The sequence below is a fragment of the Oreochromis aureus genome, linkage group 20, assembly GCF_013358895.1.
Source record: "Oreochromis aureus strain Israel breed Guangdong linkage group 20, ZZ_aureus, whole genome shotgun sequence".
Taxonomy (NCBI): Eukaryota; Metazoa; Chordata; class Actinopteri; order Cichliformes; family Cichlidae; genus Oreochromis; species Oreochromis aureus.
Window position 1 is genome coordinate 13719359 of NC_052961.1, and position 23278 is coordinate 13742636.

Consider the following 23278-nt stretch of genomic DNA (forward strand, 5'->3'; position numbering starts at 1 on the left):
ATTATCATTATTATTATTATTTTTGTGGTTGGAAATAAGTTTCATAGGATGTGGCAGACACATGCATTTGTTCAGAAAATTTTTAAGAAGTGAAGTTGTTTTTCTGCACTCGACATGTTTTGTTTTGATGAAAAGGCTGTCTCTGTGTCAGTGTGGTTTCAGATGTCAGGATTATTCTGGATGTGTGCCTTCCTATCATCAGGGATGAGAGCCTGGTTATGTCGGGTAGATAAGGTGCTTAGCTTTGCAACTGCTGGAATATCGACGGAGGCAGTATCAGCCAAACAGTACACTGTACACAACTCTTAGAGGCGGTAGCAGCAATTTTAGCATTAGCATTTGCCCTGGGGGCTATTAAGACCCTTATGATGATGACTTAGCGTTGGAGGTAAGCATATGTCAGTCACAGAGCTCATCAGAGAACTGCTACGTCACACAAAGCAGGGCATTCGGAGGGCAGAGGGAAGGAAGAAGCGGAGGAAAGGGCGAGGAAAGAAAGAAAACAGTAAGGGGAGCTGATGAGTGGACCACCAAGTAGAGTCAACGATGGAAAATGAAAAGGAAAAAAGTGACGAGAGAATGATGGGGAGAGAAGAAGGAATGAAGGATTATTTAGTCACGGGAGCTATTTTGTACAGCAGTAGTGATAAAGTGTAGACATGGCTCGTTGTAAATCAGAGGCCTCTACTGACTCGGCACCCCCTTCCTGCATTAAGATTCTCTACCGATGGTGGTGTATTGATGATAGTGGGCAATAATAGATTGATATTCTCTGTATTCCACCGTGTTTAAGTGCATTTCCATCAGCGTCACAGAGGGAAGTTAATACTATCATGGATATTGATGATCAAGTTTAGTGGAGGTTTTGGAGCCACGATGAGCAGAGCACTTTTACCCACTCCCTTCATAAATCATCCACTTTCACGTGGGTATAACATAAGAGCCATTTTGTTGAGAATGCAGGCCATTATGCAAATATTTAGTGTTTGCAATAAACCCCATAGATCTTTCAACACGTCCCAGAAATATAAAGTTTGGGGAATTTGTCTTTAATGTTGGAGATTAATATTTCATCATGCCTATCAGAGGCTGGCCTATTTTTCAAGTCCGCAAAGGGTGGTGCATGGGTACAGATGGGGAGACTTTGGATGGTTATTCAGGGCTGCATACATGCATGTGCCATCCATGGTACAGACGGATGAAATGTGGTGTTCACTGCTTTTTGGGAATATGTAGAAACGCAAAGCCATGAAATCAGAGTGTCTCTGTGCAAGATTCACTGCAGTGCTTTCTTGGCCTCCTTTAGCTACTATCCTAACAAAGCTTATATGATGAAGTCCCCTGTCACTTCTCTGCTTTCGCTCTTACCTCTTCTTGCCTCTTTTAGTGTTTCTCCACTGCCAAAAAAGTGACAGAGAGTTCAGGGTGTTGGCAAGAGGTGTTTTGTCAAGTGTTGTGAGAAAGCCAACAGCACTGTGTGCCAATCACAATCAGAAAGTCCAGCAGTCGGGGACAGTATCATATACAAGAAAATACAAGCCTATGTAATTAGAGGAAATTTAAGCCTCTGCCTGAAGATGGTTATACAGAAGGTCTATGTTAAAAAACCCACTAACAGCGGAGCCAATAGAAGCTGCAGCAGCATTTATATAGTAAATCACTAAGACAGTGAAAGAAAGAGAGCAACTCTAGGCTTTTTTCCCAATGTTTAAAAGCTCTTTGTTCCATCCATTATTAACAATAACCCCAGCATCCATCAAAGATCACTGTCATTAAAATTAAAGCCTTGAAAACAGAGCATTTGTAAATGATAATTGGGAGGAACTTTTGGTTTAAGAGAGGAAAAATAATGACTTCAAGTACTTATCTGAAAGTTTACTCAAAGATCTCACCTGTCTATTATTCAGCATAGAAAGGCTCTTGTCTCCTTGAAAATGTTCACATTAACTGCATTCTTAGACTCGTTTTTGCATTACTTTGTTATGCTGAAAGGCGCACTGTGTTGCATTACTCATCACAGGAATTTGATGCTTGTTAACATACTTGCTATCTAAAATCAAAAATGACAAAAGTGCAGTAATTGGAAGTTATTGACTGTAATATGCTTTGCCCTTGACTTCCTGTACATATTTATGTTGACAGTTTAAGTCTTTTACATTTGACGTTTTTTTGCAAAGAACCCTTTCAAGTTTGTGTTTGCCACGTGAGTATAGTAATAATAAAGTTTTCTCTGAGAGAAAAAAATGAGACTTAATTTATTCAAACTCTAGATGTGACGTATCACGCCTCCCCACCCTCCTCTATATAAAGAGATAATGAGACAAGAAAGCTCAAACTGCGGCGCTGATAATCAGAGCTGCGGTGGACCCTTCAAAGTCTTCCATCAGATTTGATTAACACTTGGCCTTAGTTGTTACTGTGTGTTGAGAAAGAAGATGCTCCTTAGGGAGCCTATAAGAACCACCACTGAAGTTTTATTTTATTGAACTGGCATTGGGGAGTCCCTGAACCAAACCACAGTAATAAACCACACGAGCACACACGTACACACTCTAACACTAACAAACGACAGCCTGCCTATCCAAAGCAGGCAGCGCATCAGGACCACCCGGACTTGTCTGTTGTCTTAAGAATGTCATTGAGTCTCTGAACAGCTCTCCCGACGCAGCCCCCTAATCTGCCCGCTGCTGTCGGCTGTTTGCTGGGTGATGCGAGGTTTGCCAGGCAGGGTATTATGATCCGATGGAGTGTTTGGTCTGGGGCTTTGCTCTTTGATATCCTCACATAAGCTGCTCAGTCGCTCTTCCATGCCTGTTACCCATGTGACACGGTGACTGTATGGTACCACATGCCTGTTGCCTGCAGATGAGATGAGGTCATGCCAACACGCTCTGACCTCAAGTAATTGGTTAAGAGTTGACAAGTTGTTTGTGTAGGTAGGGCTGCAGTCAAAGTTAGTTGATGGATCTTTGTGGGATTTATTACTGAGCCTGTAGAGCTTTGATGAATCCCTAACACAGCAGACGCATGACAGACAAGCCTCATCGAGGCTTATCAGGGCAAAGCACATGTTTTTGTACAGGACAGGGACAACTAAAAACCACTCATATACACTTAAACATCTGTTTTAACCCTCCCCACTCCTGGTTCTTTTCTCCTCACCCATTCTTTTCCCATGTTTCTGTGGCTTTTTAAGGGATGAAATAGTATTGCTCATCAATGATGGGTACCAGCAATGCAGAAAGCAGTGAAAATGGAACAGCGCCCTTGTGTGCATGTGCTTGCTAGTGTGAAACTGTGTTTACTGCTTGTTTACTACCCAGCAGTGGTAAAAGCGAATTCATTAAAATTACTCTACCTGAAAACCTGAAAGGAGGAATGTTTCTATAAAGACAAATGGAAAAGCAAGATAGGCACTCAGTGGCTTTTTGTAGAAATTGCCACACTCAAACGGCTCAATGCATCTTAAACGACCACAGCAGCGGTGAGATGTTTCAAAGTGATGTACCACGAGGTAACATTTCACTCTTTCTTTCTACAGTTTTCTGGAGAGGTCCCCGAGAACCGAGTAGATGTCGTTGTGGCTAACCTGACGGTTATAGATGCTGATCAACCGCACTCCCCTAATTGGAATGCCATCTACAGGATCATCAGCGGAGACCCATCTGGGCACTTTACCATCCGCACCGACCCAATTTCAAATGATGGCATGGTCACCGTGGTGAAGGTAAGATCCAGGCCTAACATAAGATGCTGGCCTTCCCCTTACGGAGGTCACTGTAGAAGAAACACGCTGTTTTTTTCTGTTGAATGCCAAAGCCCCTCCAGATTTAGGTGCAAGCAGTAATAATAGACTACAGAGTTAAATAGGGACAGATTGGGGTCTTTGTCTTTCATATGCCCCTTTATGTCCAAATGAGGGATTGGAGACCGCTGTGCCCTTCAGAAACAGCTCGTACGCTCACACAGAGACTTAAACACAATGGCTGGTGAGACCACTGTAGCAAATTAGGTATTGATTTCTCAATTACAAAGGCAACGTTTTTTATACACTCATAATGTTGTAGCTGCTGTGGTAAATGACAGCAACAACAAAGCCCTGTCTTGTAACAGCCTGCTACGTTACTGTTTGACCTCTCAGTCAGAGGTTGTCCGCATGATTTTAACCCATTTAGAAAAAAACTAAAGTATGTCAAGCTGAAAAAAGCCTCCATATAACATCAATCATAAACTGTGTGTGTGCGTTTACTGTAGATGTGTGTCTGGCTGATTTGCATCTCTGTGGCCATCCTTTGTGTGGCTTTCTGTAAATGTGCTTACTGTGTTTCATGGGTTTTGTAGAAATAACTGTTTTATTTCACCCAGGGGCTTTCTCACCATGTATCTGACTCCTGCAAACTGCATCTCACATCACATAATAATCTGGAAAAAAAACAGCAATAACATCTCCTTATAATTCCCATAGCACCCTGAGCAATGAGCATTGGCATTTTGCTTCTCTTCATTATCTCTAGATGACTGCCTTTTATAATCCATTCCTCTCACTCCCTGATGCAAAATTCAGCAGGCAGTCGGGTAGCCCTAAGCTTGCATAGGGACCCATGGGAGGTTATCAGGAAATCATAAAATAAGAGACAGGACACCCCCTGGGACGACGCGAGCAATAGACAGTCTCAACAAGTAAACAGGGTGCTTTGGCTTGCTTTGTGAAAAGGGAGACAGAACATTCACATCAGACAGCTTGTAATAGGTAAAGTCAAGAACCCATAAGGCTGGTGCTAGCTTGTTGTTCCTGCTTTTTTAAAAAAAAATTTTTTAACCAAGGCATCTGTGGCTGTTATTACAGACACATCGAATTACACTGACACCCAGGTACGCATCAGTCTTCCACAAGAGAGTTGAATTCCTCTGTAAACAAGGGGTGAGGTTTTAACCCGATCATGTCACACATTTGCACTGCTCTCTGTGGATTTTGTGAGACGTATTCTCGTTTTACGTTACGGTAATAAAGCCAGTAAACACACAAACACACACAAAAACAAATACAAACCCACACAGACACACAAATAAAGCCACTTGCTTCAAATGAGTAGTTAAGTTATGTAAATCACAGCTTATGATAAACACCAAAGATGACAGGGGAAGTGGAAAGGAGAAGTGAAGTGAGGCGAAGACAGATTTCCGAGGATTGAGGAATGCAGCCCGCAGAGAGCATAGATCACAGAGAGCCGGGGTAGGGCAGATGTGAAAAGACGAGGGGGTGGAAAGCTGAAGTCCAGCGGAACAAATTAGGTAAAAGGGAAAAAGAGAAAAGAGCGAAGCGATTCGAGGAGATGTAAGATGTGATGGCTCATGGGCAAACGATGCAAGCCATGTTATTGACCTCTCACCCCTTTGGCTTCCCTCAGGGTGTGTGTGTGTGTCTCGGTGTGTATGTGTGTTTTATGTAGCCTACAGCTATACTCTAGACCTCCCTGTGTTTTGAATACCACTGGCTTTAGATCAAAGAGCCTTGAGCGTGGTTAGCCTGTAAATGGGCTCCCAGTGCTCCACGAGGTCACACACGAATACACACCAGCGTGCTTACATTTATTTATACTTGCGTGCATGTACATACACAGGCAGACCGTAGCACCGGCACAAACACCTCTTCTTCAGTGGCCTTGTCAACCAACCTTCCTGAAAGCGCTCATTTTGGGTTTTTTTTTATCTCTGTGCTCTCAGACTGTCCGCCGATAACAGTGAGTTGATGCAACATACAGATCTGCTCAAAGTCATTAACATCAGCATCAGCTTTGGAGCAGTAATTATCATCTGCCTGTTTAGAAATGTACAAGTGGACACTACAAGCAGCATACTTGTTCTGTTTTTATCTCCTTGCTTGCTGTCATTTGAACTCGATTGTGTATTCTTCATTAGGAGAGCAAAAAACTGTCACTATGGTTTAAGCTCAGGTCTCAAAACCCCCTGTAGTGTACACATATACACACTTTAATTCAAAAGGAATGACAACACACGGCGAATAGTATCAGCCCTGCACTGTGTCTGCGTGTCTGTGTGTGTCTTTGTTCATCAGGGGGCTACTTGACATGACATCTGTTCATTTATCATGTCCCTTTTCATCAGCAAGGTTTAATGCATATTCCCCAGGCACAGGCGAAAAGAGAAATGTTGACAGGGATCTTTACACTAATCAGTATAATGATTATAGTCCAAGCATGATGCTTGGAAATTATTTCTTCAGAAAAAGAAATAATGCAGTTGATACTGTAATAGCAATAATCAGACTATATAATAAAAGATCACTTAAACTTTCTCTAGCTTTAACTCTATAGCCTGCAGTGTTTCGTTAACGTGCTTGTGCAGGCTATGAACACAGGAGGTTAGTCACCTCTGTTATATTCTTTCATTGCTTATGCTCACCAGTACATAATACAGTCTCCTTCATTCTTGGACATTTGATTTGTTTGAGGGCAAGAATTTAAGAAACCTCGAGAAAAAAGCAAGAGAAAATGTACTTTTCTTAAAGGACCGCGAGCCAGAACAGCGTTGGTGTAATGAGTTTTACAGTTATGCATTTGAGTACCCAGCTTACTATTTCGTTATAATAAGTAGCATAAAGAATTCATTTTTCAGTTATTTAATTACTTTTCAAGTAAAAGTCACCACATTTCCCTTTAAAAAGTGTAAATAAGCAAAAAATAAAATAATAATAATAAAATCCCAACCACATTTGCAGTGTTTACGTCTCCTTCTGACTTCCTTGCATGTAGCTGCATACCAGGAATATAGCCTAGAATATAGTCCATATTAGCCTTCTCTAATCTCCTCTAACTTGACTTACAACCTTATGGTTGTAAGTCAAGTTAACCAGCACAATTGCAAAGTGAATGGCCTTTAAATTGTGTAAGTCTTTGGAAAATTATTTGTTCGAGACATAACGGGTGTCTTTCAGCTGCTAGCTTGTATTTTGGTTAAAGTCGTTGGTCTGAGGAAAATTAATAGCTTTCTTGCTGGTCATGTGGTGGAAGAGATGTTGCCAATATCAAGACACTGTGCAGTGAAGTAAAATCAATACACTCAGTGGTAAATGTACAGAGGGCTACAGACACCCTCTGGATGTATACTCATGAGCAAGCTGAAAGGGGTATTTATTTTTGGTAATGCAAAACTACTCTAAAGTGTTACCTTTACCCTGCTGTAGGTAACACTGTAACCTAACAGATTGTATTTGAAAAGCAGTAATCTTACCCAGAATTGGTCCAGAATGTCCTCATAGAGAGAAAGACTGAAAAATAACAAATACTGAGGCGAAGAGACAAGGGCAACCTGCACACAAAGGAGATAGAAAGAGAAGACGAAGCAAGCAACATGAAGGCCAACAGCTTCAAAAAGCTTAAACTATTTCAAATCTGTTCAGCCTTCTCTCCTTTCAAATGTAAGTAACTCTGTTTTTTTTTTCCTTTGTCCAGCCAGTGGACTTTGAGATGAACCGTGCCTTCATGCTGACGGTAGTGGTGTCCAACCAGGCCCACCTGGCCACTGGCATCCAGTCCTCACTCCAGTCCACGGCTGGGGTCACCATATCTGTGCAGGATGTAAACGAACCTCCATACTTCCCCACAAACCCAAAACACATCCGCTTTGAGGAAGGTGTCCCTGCTGGCACCAGCCTGACGACGTTCTCGGCGTCAGATCCCGACCGACTTCAGATGCAGCAGATAATCAGGTACTGAGCGAGTACTGAGAGACAGTTCTGTCCACAGAATGGAAAAATTCAGTAGGGCATTAGTTTAATTTTGATCTTGTATATCCTTTAAATCTAATTAGATAACATCTTTTCCATGTGGTTTGGCTATATTGTCTAATTAATTCTAGCTTGTAGAGTGGCTATCTGCTGTGTAAGCACAAACCTGGCAGAAATGCATCCATATGCGCTGGCAGTGGGCTAAAAAGCCTCGGATCGGTTCCCTGTCTGTGGTCAGAGGTCAAAGTTCTAAAAGCGGACTATATTTTGGCATTACCCATCTCTCAAAATCTTACTGTAAGAAGTTTATGTGCCAGCAGAGAACTCTGAGTACGGAGGGTAAAAAGGTTAATAGGGAGCAGTAGCCTCTGGGGTAATCAGATGTGTGTGCATTCTGTAGGTTGCATGAGCACATACAGGCAGGTACACACGCACACACTCACAGATGCACACAACACAAGAGAGAGAGAACAAAAGAGATGGAGCAAGGTGGGGGCGGCAAAGAGAACAGCTGGCTGAGGCCCAAACACCTGACACAGCATTATGTCCACCTGCAGTGTTTCTTCTCTGCGCTAAGCCTCTCTGGATTTTAAATGTAAACCAACCTTTGAATGACCAGCAGGTCTTTTCTAAGTCCCGCTGTCAGTTTGACAGCACCAGTGGCTCCACTATGACCCTTCAAACTTAGATGGGTTGTTTAAGAACAATCTGCTCTGCATTCTACATGAAGAGAGAACAAGGGTTTAGATTATATCCATACAACTGCAGAACCCATATGTTTCCATTTGTGCATGCACAATGTCAGTACTGATTACAGTGAGTGCACCGTGATTTATAACTAGCACAGAAGAGTACACAATTAAGCTGATAACACGGATGTTTGGTGTGACATTAAGACCACCTCCTTCCAACCACCTTGCACTTTAACAGCTCCTTCCTTTCAATTTCTCCGGGGAAAAGATCTAAACAAATTTCCCAGATAATTTCACAGCAAATGAGAGTAAATTGGGTGTACATTATAATTTAGGAAGATTCCAAAGTCACCAGCTGGGCTCCTTCTCTCGCTCTCTTGCTCGCTCCCACACTTTCTTTTTTTTCTGTTATCTTCCTCGCTAGATCAGTTTCTACTCTTTGTGGATTTAACTCATTGGTCTCCACTCTCTTTTTCCATGACCTGTCAAGACTGCGGTGCATCCTGGATTTAGGTTAACACTTTTACTAGCATGCTGTGTTCTGGCACAGTCCGACTGACATAAACACAGGCTAAATCTCCTTCCTCTGCTCTCGCCACATGAAAAGCAAAGACTGTAGAGATGGCAAATCCTCCACCTCATTCATTTGGTTCCATCTGGACAGGATCGTTATCAATCCCACTGCTTTACACCTTTTCCATAAAAGGTATCTACTCGAGTCGTTACGTAAGGACACCAGTTGTCTTCATTATTTTTGAAGAATTTTAAATTCAGGGTTTCATTTTTGCCATTTTCTCAGTTGTATCACACAGAACTGATACTGCTGCACATACTGTGCTGTGCAAGAGTCTCATTCATTTCTTTATATTTTCTTGTATTTTTTGTGTTTTGCAACAGTAGTTCTCTGGGTTTTCTGAAAGTCGTTCAAAGCTTTTCTTTGGACATTTGTTGCTTTTTCACTCATTTTCAATCCACTCATTGTGCCTTACAGTTTTCAGGGGAATATTTTTCTTTGTTTGTTTTTTATCAATTCACAGTGACCTATGAGTCAGTTAACCATAAAAAAGGTACCTGACTCAAGGGATGAACCAGGGTCCATACATAACAGACAACTTGGCAAAGAATCAGTTTAAATAAAAAAACGTTTTAAAAGCTATCCACCGGAATGTCTGGTTTATTTAGCTGAACTGAAATTTTATATTGTTGCAATGGAAAATCGGGATTTCTGGTTCGAAACTGTTTATTTGACTTTACCTAAAATCACTTACCACAGAAAAAAATCAACAGAAACAATTAGTCCTTAAGTAAATATTTACTTCAAGTCAAAGTTTTAAATTAAATTATTGTCTGATTAAAACTAATAGATTTAGCTGTAACAATTTTTTTTAAGTGGGTTTAAAGTAACGTTTTTTCTGTGTATGAAAGTCCAAGGAAAGGTTTTGGAATGACCTTCAAGAAATCTCAAGAACTATTCCTGAAGACTACTTTAAAAAAATGAAAAGAAATCTTGCCTGAGAGATTTCTGACTATGTTGAGGAATAGGTGGTCATACCAAATACTCGCTCTCAAGCTCATTTGAATTTCACAAACTCTGTTTTTGCCTTTAACACTGTATTTCCATTTATGTTTGCACATTTCAATTTCCAATTTTTCTTTTTAGCAAAATGTAACAAACGAGGGGTGGCTCAAGACTTTTGCGTGGTATTCTACTTCCTTGCCATCAGTCAAACAGTCAACTGGCATGCCTTTAATGGGAGAGACGTTTAGATATTACACCGGGTTTTGTGTTAGATGTAATATATTGCACATGTCGGTGCGTGTGACAAAAAGCTGTCTGTCTTTTTGAATGGATACGTTAAGAAAAGTCAGACATGGAGAAGATTTAGAGGGAGCCTTAAAAGTCAAAAGTAAAGTGAAATAGGACCTAAGGGACTATAAAGGGAGGGAAGGGGACAGGAGCTGAACATGGTGAGCCGACTTCAGGTCAAGGTTTGAAGTTGACAGGTGCTTATCAATGGAGGGACAGACTGACAGTGTGGGCTTTGGGGAAAGGCAATGTGTACAGGAGCGGGATGGGGAGAGGGAAGAGGAGTGAGGCATCATGCATCACCTGTCAGACACCCAGCCAGTAAGGTCGAGACATGGGACTGGAGACACTGGCATAAGTGATTACCCAAACCGCCTTGGCTAAGCTTGAGACATGCATTTTTCATCCTCAGGGTCGGGGGTTTGAAAAATAAATGTCATACCTCTCCCTGCTGCTTGCTAAGATCACTAACCTGCCAGGCCTAATCATACATCCAGCTGTACTCACACACCTAGCAACTCCCAAATGAGAGAAGCCTTCTGGTAGAGGAGAGCTTCGGAAAGCATTGGAAATAAGGCGCAGGAACGAATAGGAAAACTTTCACACACAGAATAACATTGAAACCAAATTCCATATTCCAGAAGTGTACTAGAGAAAACTGTTTACTTTTACAAGAAGACAAAAATATTGGATAGCACTTCATTAAAAAGTTAGCGATGGTGACAGCCAGTTGCCCACGGTTACGTTGTTTACAGTTGGGACTTGTAAACAAAACCACTGTGGGTGCTCTCGTTGGTATCTCTCTGATGACCAGAGCACTGTTGTTTACTATAGGCAGCACTACAGCAAGTTAAAACAACATTTTGAAGCCAGCCATATTCTCCACTTAACTTTTTGTTGAAATACAAAAACACGACTAATGATTCCACCAAAACGTCGAGTCATTGTGTTGGAAATTTCCCCCTAAAGACTGTTTATACAGAAGGTTTTTTTGTGCATTAAATATGGTTTAATTCATCTGCGGTGACTGGAGTTGGAGAGAGTTAATTGAAGTGTGGGAATGAATAGAGCACTTTGCTTTGTGGACAAACCTTTGTGTTACGGCGTTTATCATCAGAGAGCGTACGTGCGCTCGTGTTATCGTGGAACGTACCCAGGGACGAATAGGTGCTGTAGTCATTTTGCAGGGCAAAAAAAGAAGAAAATGTCTTGCACACACCTATTTATGCTCTCCGTATTTGAATCCTTCCCTGTCCCTGATTTTAAAGGGTCGGTTATCCGAGTGAAAAACAAAAATTCTTGCTTTGGCATTGAGCTGTGCTGAAAATATTGGTTTTATTCACCCAGATGTTGAGATACTGACCTCTGAGATTTCTGAGTAAAGTTCATTTGTGACTGCTCATTTGTCAGGCATATTGAAGAGAAACTATTTATGTATTTCTAATCTTTTCTGCTGAATTTTGGATAAAAAGATTGACACCACTGTCATGTCTGTGCACCATCTAAAATTAAGGTTAAATAATTAACAAGTCTCTTAACATGCCAAATCTTTTTGTACACAAAGTGAAGTGTAAAAGCAGCAAATTATATTTCTGGTTTTATGTTTTTTGACTGATAGTTTGCCAGAGAAATAGCAGAAACTCCAGGGCTTAAAACACAGATAAAAAATGTGTATAGTTAATTAGTGACCTTAAGAGATTCCCATTAGTAGAAATATTAAACTTTACACAGTGCCAGTTGTTATAAGGTGAGCACAAAACTTTGGAGCAGTTTTTAGGCGCTTACTATAAAAAAAGAGTTTGTGTGATGAGGCTTGAGTCCAAGGCAGACAGGAGGCAAAGCTGGGAGGTGAACAGAGCTGGGAAGGACAGTGGAGAGTGGGCTGACAGGTGAGTGTGGCAGAAGAAGCCACAGCATGGCTGGCAGGTAGCTGACTGGTTGCTGGCTTGCACATTAGGAAGATCTGAGGCGCAGAGACAGAACTTGGTTAGCACGAGAGAGAAATACACAAGGAAATAAATCAGAGTTGGCCCAGCGTTAGTTTACTGCTGAAGCTGACAGAACAATCTGGCGGAGAGTGGTTGGAGAAGCAGTTGGTTAGGTGAGCTGATGAGACAAGGGTGTGCCAGCCATGGATCAGGATGAAAGCCACGCCCAGGAAAGCAAAGTAGAACGCAGAGACAGAAGGGAGGGGAAGAAATTTGGCTTAATTCATCTTCATATTGACAGATATGAAAGGCTATCAAGAAAAATATTTCCCCAGATCAAAAACTGTTTGTTTAATAGGCTCAGAAATATGTTTTTATTTTTCAAACATGATGTTTCTAGCATTTGGAAAAACCTTAATTTTCCTCTTCTCATTAAAATGTACACCCATTTGTCTGCCCTCCACTCCACAGACAGAGAGCATTTGTCAGTTTGGCATGGTCAAGCCAATAGAAATGCAGTTGGACACAGAACAGCAGTAGGTATCAAGTCGGTCTTAATGAGGACATTAAAATTAGATCATACAGCCATGCTGCTACTTCCGAATGTCACCTCTCCTACACATTCCTGCTCATTTTCCTCCCTCTTTTATCCCACCCTCCCACTGTGATGGACTCACTGTAGTCCTGGTGGTGATTTCACTGTCTGCCTGTTAGCGGCTGTGGGCTTGGCTTGCCTGTGTGAATCTGTCTAGAGTGTGGGAATGTCATCTCTGTGATTCCCTTCCCCGCACTGTGCTCTGCCTCGGATCATGCCCAGTGCCTGCTGGGAAAATCCCACCTCAATCACTACAGGATAGAGATTATAGTCTCTGTCCACCCCTCGCCCCCCTACTTATTGCCACCCATCCCTTCAGGCTTTCAGTCTCCTTCATGTAAGTAGAAATGCTATGCAGTATTTAATCAAGCACAATAAACAAGTGAGCTGTACGCTAATGCTGAGTAAAGTACAATTCAGTAAACATAAAAGCGGGGTTAAGGTCGGATCCATTTCATTTTGAATAGATTGAAAGGCTGGAAGTGTATGTCACATAACAAGTTGGCTTTTTCACCCCGGCTCACATTCAGTAAATGAAATGGAATTGATGTAGAAACATAGGTGCGCAAGGCCAAGGTGTCACATGTCTACAGATGATGTCTCATAGCGTAAGCGTGAACCAAGACAGGTTTCTGTTGATGAACTCGGTATCGGAGAATGAATGAGACACAGATGAGAAGATGCAGACGGGGCTACGAAAATGAATGAACACAATAGCACCTCAAGTTAAGGTGAGGCGACATGAGTAGAGAGAGCTTAGATAAAAATGAATGTGTAAAACAAGCCAAAGGAAACAAAAGCCAGCAAAACAAGAACAGCGAGATCAGAGTGAGATTGGCATTCAGTCCTGGAGATGATCCCCTGTTCCTTCTCTGCTGCTTTATCCCAGGGGACTGCTGCCACCTGCTACCACATCCACTTTCCTGTCAGTACCAAGATCCCATGCTCCCATCTCCACACTGTACACATTCCCTATATGCACACACAGGCACATTTGCAAACATGCAAGCATCGAAACATATATGCATATAAACCTCTCAGTGTAAGCTTAAGCAAACACTTTCAGAAAACGGGCGGGTAAAACACACACATACACACACCCACACACACACACACAGGCAGTTGCGCCAGTGCTTAACTAGGAAGGTAATTGACTTCAATGGCTGGTACACAGGAGTGGAAAAAAAATGAGGTGAAATTGACTGTAGGCTGCACGCTCTGGAGAAGAAGTCGTTGAAGAATTAAACTGTGTGAAGGTCAAGCTGTTGTGATTTTTAGACCGTGTGTGCGCGGAGGCAATCTAGGTATGCACAGATGCAAGAGAAAATTTCTAATTGCTTGTAAACAGGGAAACGCCAAACGCTAACGTCTCCATCGATCTGTCCTTGTGTGTCTTTAGGTATTCAAAGCTGAACGACCCAGCAGACTGGCTGTCCATCAATAGAAGCAACGGTCAGATAGTAACCACAGCAATGCTCGACCGGGAGTCTGTCTATGTAAAAAACAACATATATGAAGCCACATTTCTGGCAACAGACAATGGTAAGAAACTCTTTAAGCTGCTGCATTAGTGACGTTTGCTATTTTTCATTTAAAATCAGAGTTTGCTGTTTCTTACATATTTGTTTAACACTTTTACCACATTTTTTTTTATCAAGTTTTCATTCTATAAAGACTCCGATGTCCAATAGTTTAGGCATATGATAACAGAACTGGGGCTTTCTACAGTATAACATACACCTCAGTATAAATTCAATATTCTTGAAGGTACTTTGCTACCACTTTATTTATATGCATTTGATGTAATCCAGAGCCAAGAGTTGTACAGTGTAATTGAACTCTGAGACACAAGCTAGTGTTTCGTATATTGAGTATATCAGCTGATTAAAACTGAGACTTTCGTGTGGATTTGGAAGACTATAAAGGCATGTAGCTGGGTTAGAGTCAGTGAAAATCCAGGTTTTGCACAACTGGTTAAACTGTTGAGCCTCTCCTATCTTGTGTCCAAGCCTGCTTCCTCCTTGGGCTTTGTACAATTTATGTAGCATACATTATTTGTTCTGCCTCAAAGTTGAAACTCAAGCATTACAGAGCACAAACCCAATCACAGCAAACAAATAACTTTTTCTCAAGTGGAAGTGAATGTTTCTTGTTTTCTTAAGTAAAACGGGAAATGCTATTTTCCTTCCAAATTGCCTTATCAGTGACGTGCAGCGCACTGGTGCATTTATCTTAAGTTGAGCTGGCTTTGAAACATTGCTGTGTTTATAGGTGTTAGCATGTGTGAAGCCACTCGTTTGAAATGAAATTTGGTGAGCGCGTGCATGTGTGTGTGTACATGTATTTGTGATGACTGACAATGTCAAACAGCAAAATATGTAACCTGCTGTGTTGATGCATGGAGACGCAGCAGGATTATAGGTTTACATGCTCCTGTTGTTTGGACTTTCCTGTTTTTTTTCTGCTTTTTAATTCCAAACCTTCTTTATAATCATGATATGTTACCTGTTTCCTATTATTTGGGGGGTTTTGCTCACCTCACCTTTGTAAAGTACACCGTTTCAACAGGCGTGTTTCTGCTAGGTCTGCCTGATATTGGGACTGTGGCCAGAACAAAAGAAACCAGCAGGGTTTTTTTTCATGTGTATGCATGTTTGTGTGTCTGTGTGGGTCTTGCCTGAGTGCCAGCCGTCACAACATAAGAGGGATTATGGTAAGAAGTACTATGAGACAGTAAGGATAGTAGAATGGGACATGAAGAGGTGGTGACAGCATGGTGAGAAGTACACTTATTACACCCCCTCGATGAAATCTGACCATTTCAGAACCTTTTGGCTCATTTTCCTCTTAACACACCTATGGTATTGTTTATATTTATGCGTTCTTCAAAGAGCATATGGTAGGCTTACTATGAGTCTTTTCACCATGCCTCGCATCTCTCATCCGCCATCAAAAAAAGGAGTTAATACAAATCCTTTTGAGGAATTTACACAAACATAATTATTTATTTAGCTGGTTAAAACCCACATAATTCTCCTATCAGCTGTGGCAAGCTGCTTCCACATGTCCCCCATACATGGCTAGGATTAACAAACCAGCAGAACTGGTAAGCCTCTGTGTGTGTGTGTGCATGCGTGTGTGTGTGTGTGTGTGTGTGTGTGTGTGTGTGTGTGTGTGTGTGTGTGTGTGTGTGTGTGTGTGTGTGTGTGTGTGTGTGTGTGTGTGCATTTGAAAGCCTGTGTTTGCAGTACTGCATTCATGAACCACATGTATTCCTGGTAGAGCATCTACATGTGTACAAATTGCATTTAACAGTCTGCATTAACTGTTTATTGTGTATTTGTATAGGGACAAGTATGTAACATGGACCATGCCACACACAGGGCCTATGCTAATTTGCAATGCCTGTCCCTAGACTGGCTTTTAAAGTACAAAAAACTGGAAACACATACACAGCAGTTAATACAAAGAGATGTATAATTACTGTCTGGATGCTTATAGCATGAAAAAAGACACTAATAATAAAAATGTTTAATTAGTGTTGGTCAAATCAAGTGATCCACTGAAAGGCTGGGAAATGTATTTAAAGCTTTTAGAAGCTGTTGTATAAAATTTAAAAACTCAAGTGATTTTATAGCCTGTATGGCTTCCTAAAGGATGTGGCTTTTGAATGATGAATAATAACTTGGATATTATAGAAGTTTACCTGTTAATTAACGAGTCGTCAGAGTTAAAGGAATCCAATGTTTTGAGCTCTTACTAGATTACAGCTTGTAGAGGTACTAATTGCATTATTATTGAATTTTTTATATTTTTTATTGTTAAAATTAAATTTCCTAAAATATGTTTCTATAGACAACATGAACAATAGATGAAAGATGTCGTTACCATGACATTAATCTCTGGTTTCTTAAGTCCTGTTGTAAAGCCTCGAGATGGGTGTTTCCATCTTAGTTGCAAAAAAACAGATGTGGCAAAGAAGGGCAGAACTGGCTATAAAAAGCTCATTGGCTAATGTCTCGTGGATTGGCAAGTCAGCATGTCATTTCATACTCCATTGCATCACCAAGATGTACAAAATAAACATATTTTTTAGTCATTGTGACCCAAAATTAGTAACAGAGCCCTTAAACTCAGTAGAAATGTGTTTATAGTGGCCTTCAGATAGAATGCATGTTTAAGGCACTTCCCCCATTGGTTTAATTTTTAACTGTGCAAAACTGTGTGTGAGCTGAGCATCTATATTGTCTATATTGTTTTCCCTTTTACGCCTATTGTCCAGTTATGGCAGAAATATTAGGTCGGTTATCCGATGTCTCTAGATACTAAAACGTATTACATTCATCAGTGACGTCTTGATGTCTTTATTAATCACTTGATATTAATGAAGCAATCGAAAAACCATAGTGTTACCAGTCAAACAGAGCTCGAACTGATAACAGGCTCACTCCAGACCGTTGTCTTCAGCCGTGTCTCACCCTTCTTGTGGCAAACGTCTTGCTCTGTTGCCACATTTAATTGGCAGATCTGTAAGCTTTGCATAAATCTTTGTAAATTACATTGCCCTTATCTCATGCCAGAGATGAGCCCTGGGGTCGCTTGATTCCATGTGATGACTGGGCCAGTGGGGCATGACAGGGAAATGACTCCTAATTGGGGAAAGCTAAGGGCCGTCACCCACTGACACACACTCAATAAACAACGCTGAGCTTTATACCGCTAAGCACCCTTTTTTAAGATGTTTCTCTGCCACATTTTCCTGCTGCACATACGCATTCACGCATTCATCTCTTTGCTCAGCTATCTCCCTCCCTGATTGTTTAAAGTGTCTATTTCTTATTCCCAATTCTCCATAATGCAGTTGCTGATGGTCTGTTGCTGTGTTCGGTCAATGCAAAAGCTTCTAGATTGCGCCTGTAGATGAAGTGTGAGCATGTCTGTGTGCACCAGTGCATGTTATTGCACTCCAAGGCTGACACTATTGTAGTTGAAGCAGCACTTACAATGGCATGCCTACATCAGTATCACACCAAGTTGCCTCGACAATTTCCACAGATTTACAAAACAGTCAGAACAGCATTGGTGTAAAGTTTAGAGCGTTTAATGTCACAATTTTGTTACCTTGGTAATAGGCAATAGCTGCAGATTTTAAAACGTGATTGCTAACTAAAAATGGTAAATGAGCCAGTCCAGTGCAGTCATTGACACCTAGACTCTTAGTACAACTTGATCTCACTTTAAAAATGATGCAGCACTGCTTTTAGTTTGCAACACCTTTTTTTACAACCTAAATGTTCCCTGCATACGTTCTATGGAGATTTACTTTTAATACATAAACACAAGTGTATACTGTGTTTATTTTCAAGTATTTAACTGATTGTCTATGTGACAGTGAAGGACTGTCAATGTGAAATGACAATGTCCCATTAGTTGTTTTAAAGCACTGTACTGTTAATATTTCAAACAAAAGTGCCTTTATGTCCAAAATCGTAAATGACTCTCGTATAACAGTGTAATACACATAGACAAAGACTTGTTTAGCTGTGTTACAGTCATCATTATTGTACCTAGACTCGCTCCGGAAGATTGGATGCGCTGTGCCGCCATCTGGATCGACTGTGATGGGTTTGATTTTGCTGTAAGACTAAAAGAAGATCTGGAAAGCACAACTGTCAGAAGTGTTTCTGTCAAGTGTAGAAATTCTCCTGCAGCTCCACAGTATTCCTACCTTTTCATCGTCATTGTGAATGAACAATGCTCCAATCACCTCTTCTCGTTCCTTTTTTGTATCTCTCTTTTTCGTCTTCTTTCATTATTTCCCTCACTTTTGCCAGCCTTCGACATCTCTCTCTTCCCCTTCAATCGTCCCTTTCACTGCACACATCTTCTCTTGTCATGTTTTCCTCCTGTCATGATATTATTTTTTTTTCTTCTCTCTTTCTGCTCTAAGGCTCTCCTGCAGCCAGCGGCACAGGCACACTGCAGATCTATCTGATAGATATTAATGACAACCCCCCAGCACTCATACCCAAAGAGTCTCAGATCTGTGAAAGGACGTACAGGAGCATCAACGGTGTCAACATCACTGCCGCTGATGCCGACACAGACCCCAACGCTGGACCTTTTGTCTTCGAGTTGCCCACGTTTCCCACCACCATCCGACGTAACTGGACAATTTCTAGGATCAGCGGTAAGGAGTTACCACTGAAGACAAATTATCAAATTTTAAAATTGCATTTTTTAATGTTTATGATTCCGACCATGCATCAAAAATCTCCTTACGCTTTTCTTAACCATGTGCACGTTCATGTACATTACTGTGCAAAAGTCTTGAGTAGCTTATCATTTCTTTTTATTTTGCTTCTAAGGAGCCATACTTATTACATCGTTAAGTACTTTGTTACTAGCAGCCTGTCGCACAAATTTATTTAATTTGTTCAAATTTCTTTAGTTGAACTAATGAAAAATGTCACATAGCACAGTGTGACAGGGATAAAATAGTATTTTTCTACCAACGAGGTGATTCTCAAAGAGATTTTAGCAAAAAACTTGGCATATACCAGCGTGCTGTGCAGTTGTGTCCTTAGAAAATTTGAGGAAACTGAACAAAAGGAGGGCAAAAGAAAAAGTGATAGGTCATGTCCTTAAGAAATAGGAAAAGATCTAGCAAAGACCTGACACAGGACCTGAGAGATGCATCTAGCCTTTTGGTTGATTCATCTTTGATTAAAGCCTCGTCAGAAATGGTTTCAGTAGAAGGGTGGCTGCCAAGAAACCAAATTACCCAAGAATTGGACTAAAATTAGTAGCAATGGTTCTTATGGAATGGAAAGCATCTGATTGGCAGCAGCTTCATTTTTCAGCATGACATTGATCTCAAACACACTGCCAATGCAGTAAAAGGATATCTGGATAAAGAAAATACACAAAGGCCTCCCCAGAGCCCAGACCTCAACATTATTGAAGCAGTGTTGGATCATCTTGACAGAAAACAGAACAAAAGATAGTCTACATATAAAGAAGAGCTTTCAGTGTCCTTCAGAAAGCCTGGAGAACTATTTCTGAAGATTACTTAAAGATATTACAAGACAGCTTGCCTAAGAGTTCAGACTGTGTTGCAAAATAAAGGTGGTCATACCAAGTATTCACTATTCACATGCTCATTTGAATTTCTCAGTTTGTCTTTTTGCCTTTTACACTATATTTTTGTTTGCAAGTTTCACTAAATGGCTGCAGTATTTTTTTTAATCTTTTTTATCTGTAATATCTGTAATTAAATGTTTTTTTCGTGGCATATATAACATGTAAATTACAGTCATTTAACTATTTGTAACCCAGGAAAAAAACAATCCTTTTGAAAAATGAAATGTGATTGTTAGTAATGTCTCCTTTCTCTTCACAGGTGATTTTGCCCGTTTGAGTCTGCGGTATCAAATATATTTAGAGCCTGGAATGTATGAAGTCCCTGTAATCGTGTCAGACTCCGGGAACCCTCCATTGTCCAACAGGTCAGTCATCAAAGTTAAGGTGTGTCCCTGCGATGAAAACGGAGATTGCACCACCCTCGGGGCCGTGGCAGCTGCTGGCCTGGGAACTGGAGCCATCATCTCCATCCTCATCTGCATCATCATACTACTCAGTGAGTTTTTGCTATTCATTCAGCGATGCTCTCAAACATATCACGTACCCACACATTTGCTGTAGAAAAGTTGTCTGTGATTAGATTCCTCAAAAAAGTGTAGTACATGGCACAGACATAAAATATTTAACAATACAATAACATGAGCACCAGTTTGTATAATGGATAAATGCCTGGAGTGCTTGAATCCTCTCCAGCATCTCTGGATGAGATGTTTTTGTGTTCTTTTCCTGATAGGGAAAAAATGCTAGTATCAGTCTTGCCTTACTTTGTTGCTGTGCTGTGTTCACACTGTGTATGGCATCCCAATAGATCATTTCAACTGTAAGTTTTTTTTTTTTTCCATATGTTTTAAAAGTTTAGATTATTTAGAATCTTCTATTATCTTATAACTCACATTAACCCAGAATTCTAATTGAATCTGTTTTCTTGTTATTTACTCAAGTACAGCACACCAAGCTTTTGCGGTGATGACATATACAAGCACAAGATCACACAGAAATAACCATAAATATATACATAGATAGATAAGACTACAAAGATAATAAAAACTTAAGGATAAGAAATAAAACGCAATAACAAAGAAAAATTGTGCGTCATGATTCATATTACTGAAACGTTAGCCGTATGATTAAGTAGGGAAAGGTCATAGTGGCTGTGGTTAAAGGGACTGTTTGGAGGAAATAAATTATGAGTAGCAGCCATCTGCCTGCTGGGCCCATTCATCCACCAACGGGCTCCCTAAGTGGTTTTGTGTTGGCATAGCTATGTCATTGTACTTTGCAGTTTGTCATGTTAACATAAACTTAGGTTGTTTATTCTTGACAGTCTTTTATCCCTCAAGACGAATGGGGAACAGCTTCCTCAGGACGCATTAGTAAAACCGACATTTAATTAAATGTTGCCAAGTCCTATACAAACGTGCTAAACGTATTAAACGCTATACATGTTTAGCATCTGCACTTTATCTGTGCTTATATGCAACCTTACTACTTACTTATCTGATTGTCTGCTTTTAGTTTGTTTTTTAGAGGTTGTTGCAACATACCATAGGGGTTTTTTTCACATTCATGTGTGTATCGTTGCAGGCATGGTGCTGTTGTTTGTGGTGTGGATTAAGCGCAGAGAGAAGGAGAGGCAGACAAAGCAACTGCTCATTGACCCTGAAGATGATGTCAGGGACAACATCCTCAAGTATGATGAAGAGGGAGGAGGAGAAGAGGACCAGGTGAGATCCTGAGAGATGCACTGGCTCAAATACACAAATACGCGTTCTGTTTCGGACTGCACCTTACTTAGACTTCTCTGCAGGACTATGACTTAAGCCAGCTGCAGCAGCCCGACTCCTTGGAGCACATCATCAGCAAGCCGCCTGGTGTCCGCAGGGTGGATGAGCGTCCGATCATCCCAGAGTCCCAGTATCCAATCAGACCTGTTGTTCCCCATCCCGGAGACATCGGGGACTTCATCCATGAGGTAGATTTAAAAGCACACATTATCTTTTGCATTCACAATGGCTCCACTGTTATTAGATTGTTTGTTCCCACTATAAGATGTCCCACTCACTTTCACTTTCCATCAATCTGACACCTAACGTGATTACTTATTTCTGAATGTTGTTCAAAATGTAAAACTCCACCAGGGTGATGGGAACGACAAGTTTTGTTTTATGTTACAGCTACTCTCACCGTGCCGGGTTAATTTACGCACACACGTACAAATGAGCACTGTCCACACACACAACTCCAGCGTTGGAACACTGATGCGAGAAAATGCTGATTGACAGACTTGTGACAACACGTTCACACTCGAGAGGTGTTGGCAGCTGTTCAGCTTTGATCCATCCAGCCTTGACTCTCTCTCTTTCACACATGCACTCACCTGAGCTCGCTTCAGCAGTCTGGTTAAACACAAACACAGCAAACACATGGTGTTTCTGCCATGCACTGTGCCCAGACCAGTTGAAGCTTTTTAGGTTTCTATCCATAGTCTCTCTCATTATGTGACTGAAATGGATGAAGTCCATTCTTTTCACCTAGCTAACCTTCAGGTCGATGGCCCCAATTTATCATTCTTGGAAGCGAGCAAAGAATCGAGCCTTGCCAGATAACATGAAGACCCTGTCATATCTTATTTATGAAACTGTGTCAAAGTATTGATGAAAAGGGATGATCGCACATTGAAACAAAGAGCTCCTGAGTTTTGTATTTGTATTCACGGATCAATCACTGCAATGAAATCACCTGTCTGAGGTTGTGTAGGTGCCAATCGTGCTGTGTAAACAGTATGACATGTAAGGGCATGAGAAACTTCACTTGTTCGCCTGTCATTGTTAATATTGATAATGTTGTGGCTGAGGCTCAGTAACTTTTGGCCTGTTATTGAGAAGCAAAGTACCACACCAACCGTATACACTCACAATTTCTATATTGTCACTGTGTAGAAAAAAAAACACAACTCTGCACACTACCTAGAAATGGAACTTATTAGGTATATATAAAAGATACACGGTTCCCGATGTTCAGATATTTTTAAGAGAGGCAAAAGTGGCCACAGTAGTTTTTTGGGGGGTTTTTTAAACAGTATGTTTATTGAGTTTTATATTACAGAACAAGCGAAGAATAATAGTACAGTTAACATTAGAGTTATATTAAAGAACATAGTCCCCAAAATAAACAAATACAAATTAAAAGAAACAATAATAATAATAATAACAATAATAATAATAATAAAATTAAACAAAATTGGGTAAAACAAACAAAGCAAGAAGCAAACGAAAAATAAAAACAACAAAAACAAAGAAACAGACAAAGAAAACAAAACAAACAAACAAAAACAACAAAACAACCCCCCCACCCCAAAAAAAAAAC

General features: G+C 40.7%; 1 protein-coding gene across 2 annotated transcripts in view; it reads left to right on the forward strand.

Moving 5' to 3' along the window:
* The window catches only part of LOC116331189 (cadherin-4-like), a 245613-nt gene that overhangs the window by 210067 nt on the left and 12268 nt on the right, over positions 1–23278 (forward strand). For both annotated transcript variants that reach the window (XM_039604803.1, XM_039604804.1), the window contains 7 exons: positions 3542–3727; positions 7473–7729; positions 14169–14311; positions 18720–18959; positions 20172–20408; positions 21497–21636; positions 21720–21884. In XM_039604803.1, coding sequence (XP_039460737.1) covers positions 3542–3727; positions 7473–7729; positions 14169–14311; positions 18720–18959; positions 20172–20408; positions 21497–21636; positions 21720–21884 — 1368 coding nt within the window. The remainder of the gene's footprint in view (positions 1–3541; positions 3728–7472; positions 7730–14168; positions 14312–18719; positions 18960–20171; positions 20409–21496; positions 21637–21719; positions 21885–23278) is intronic.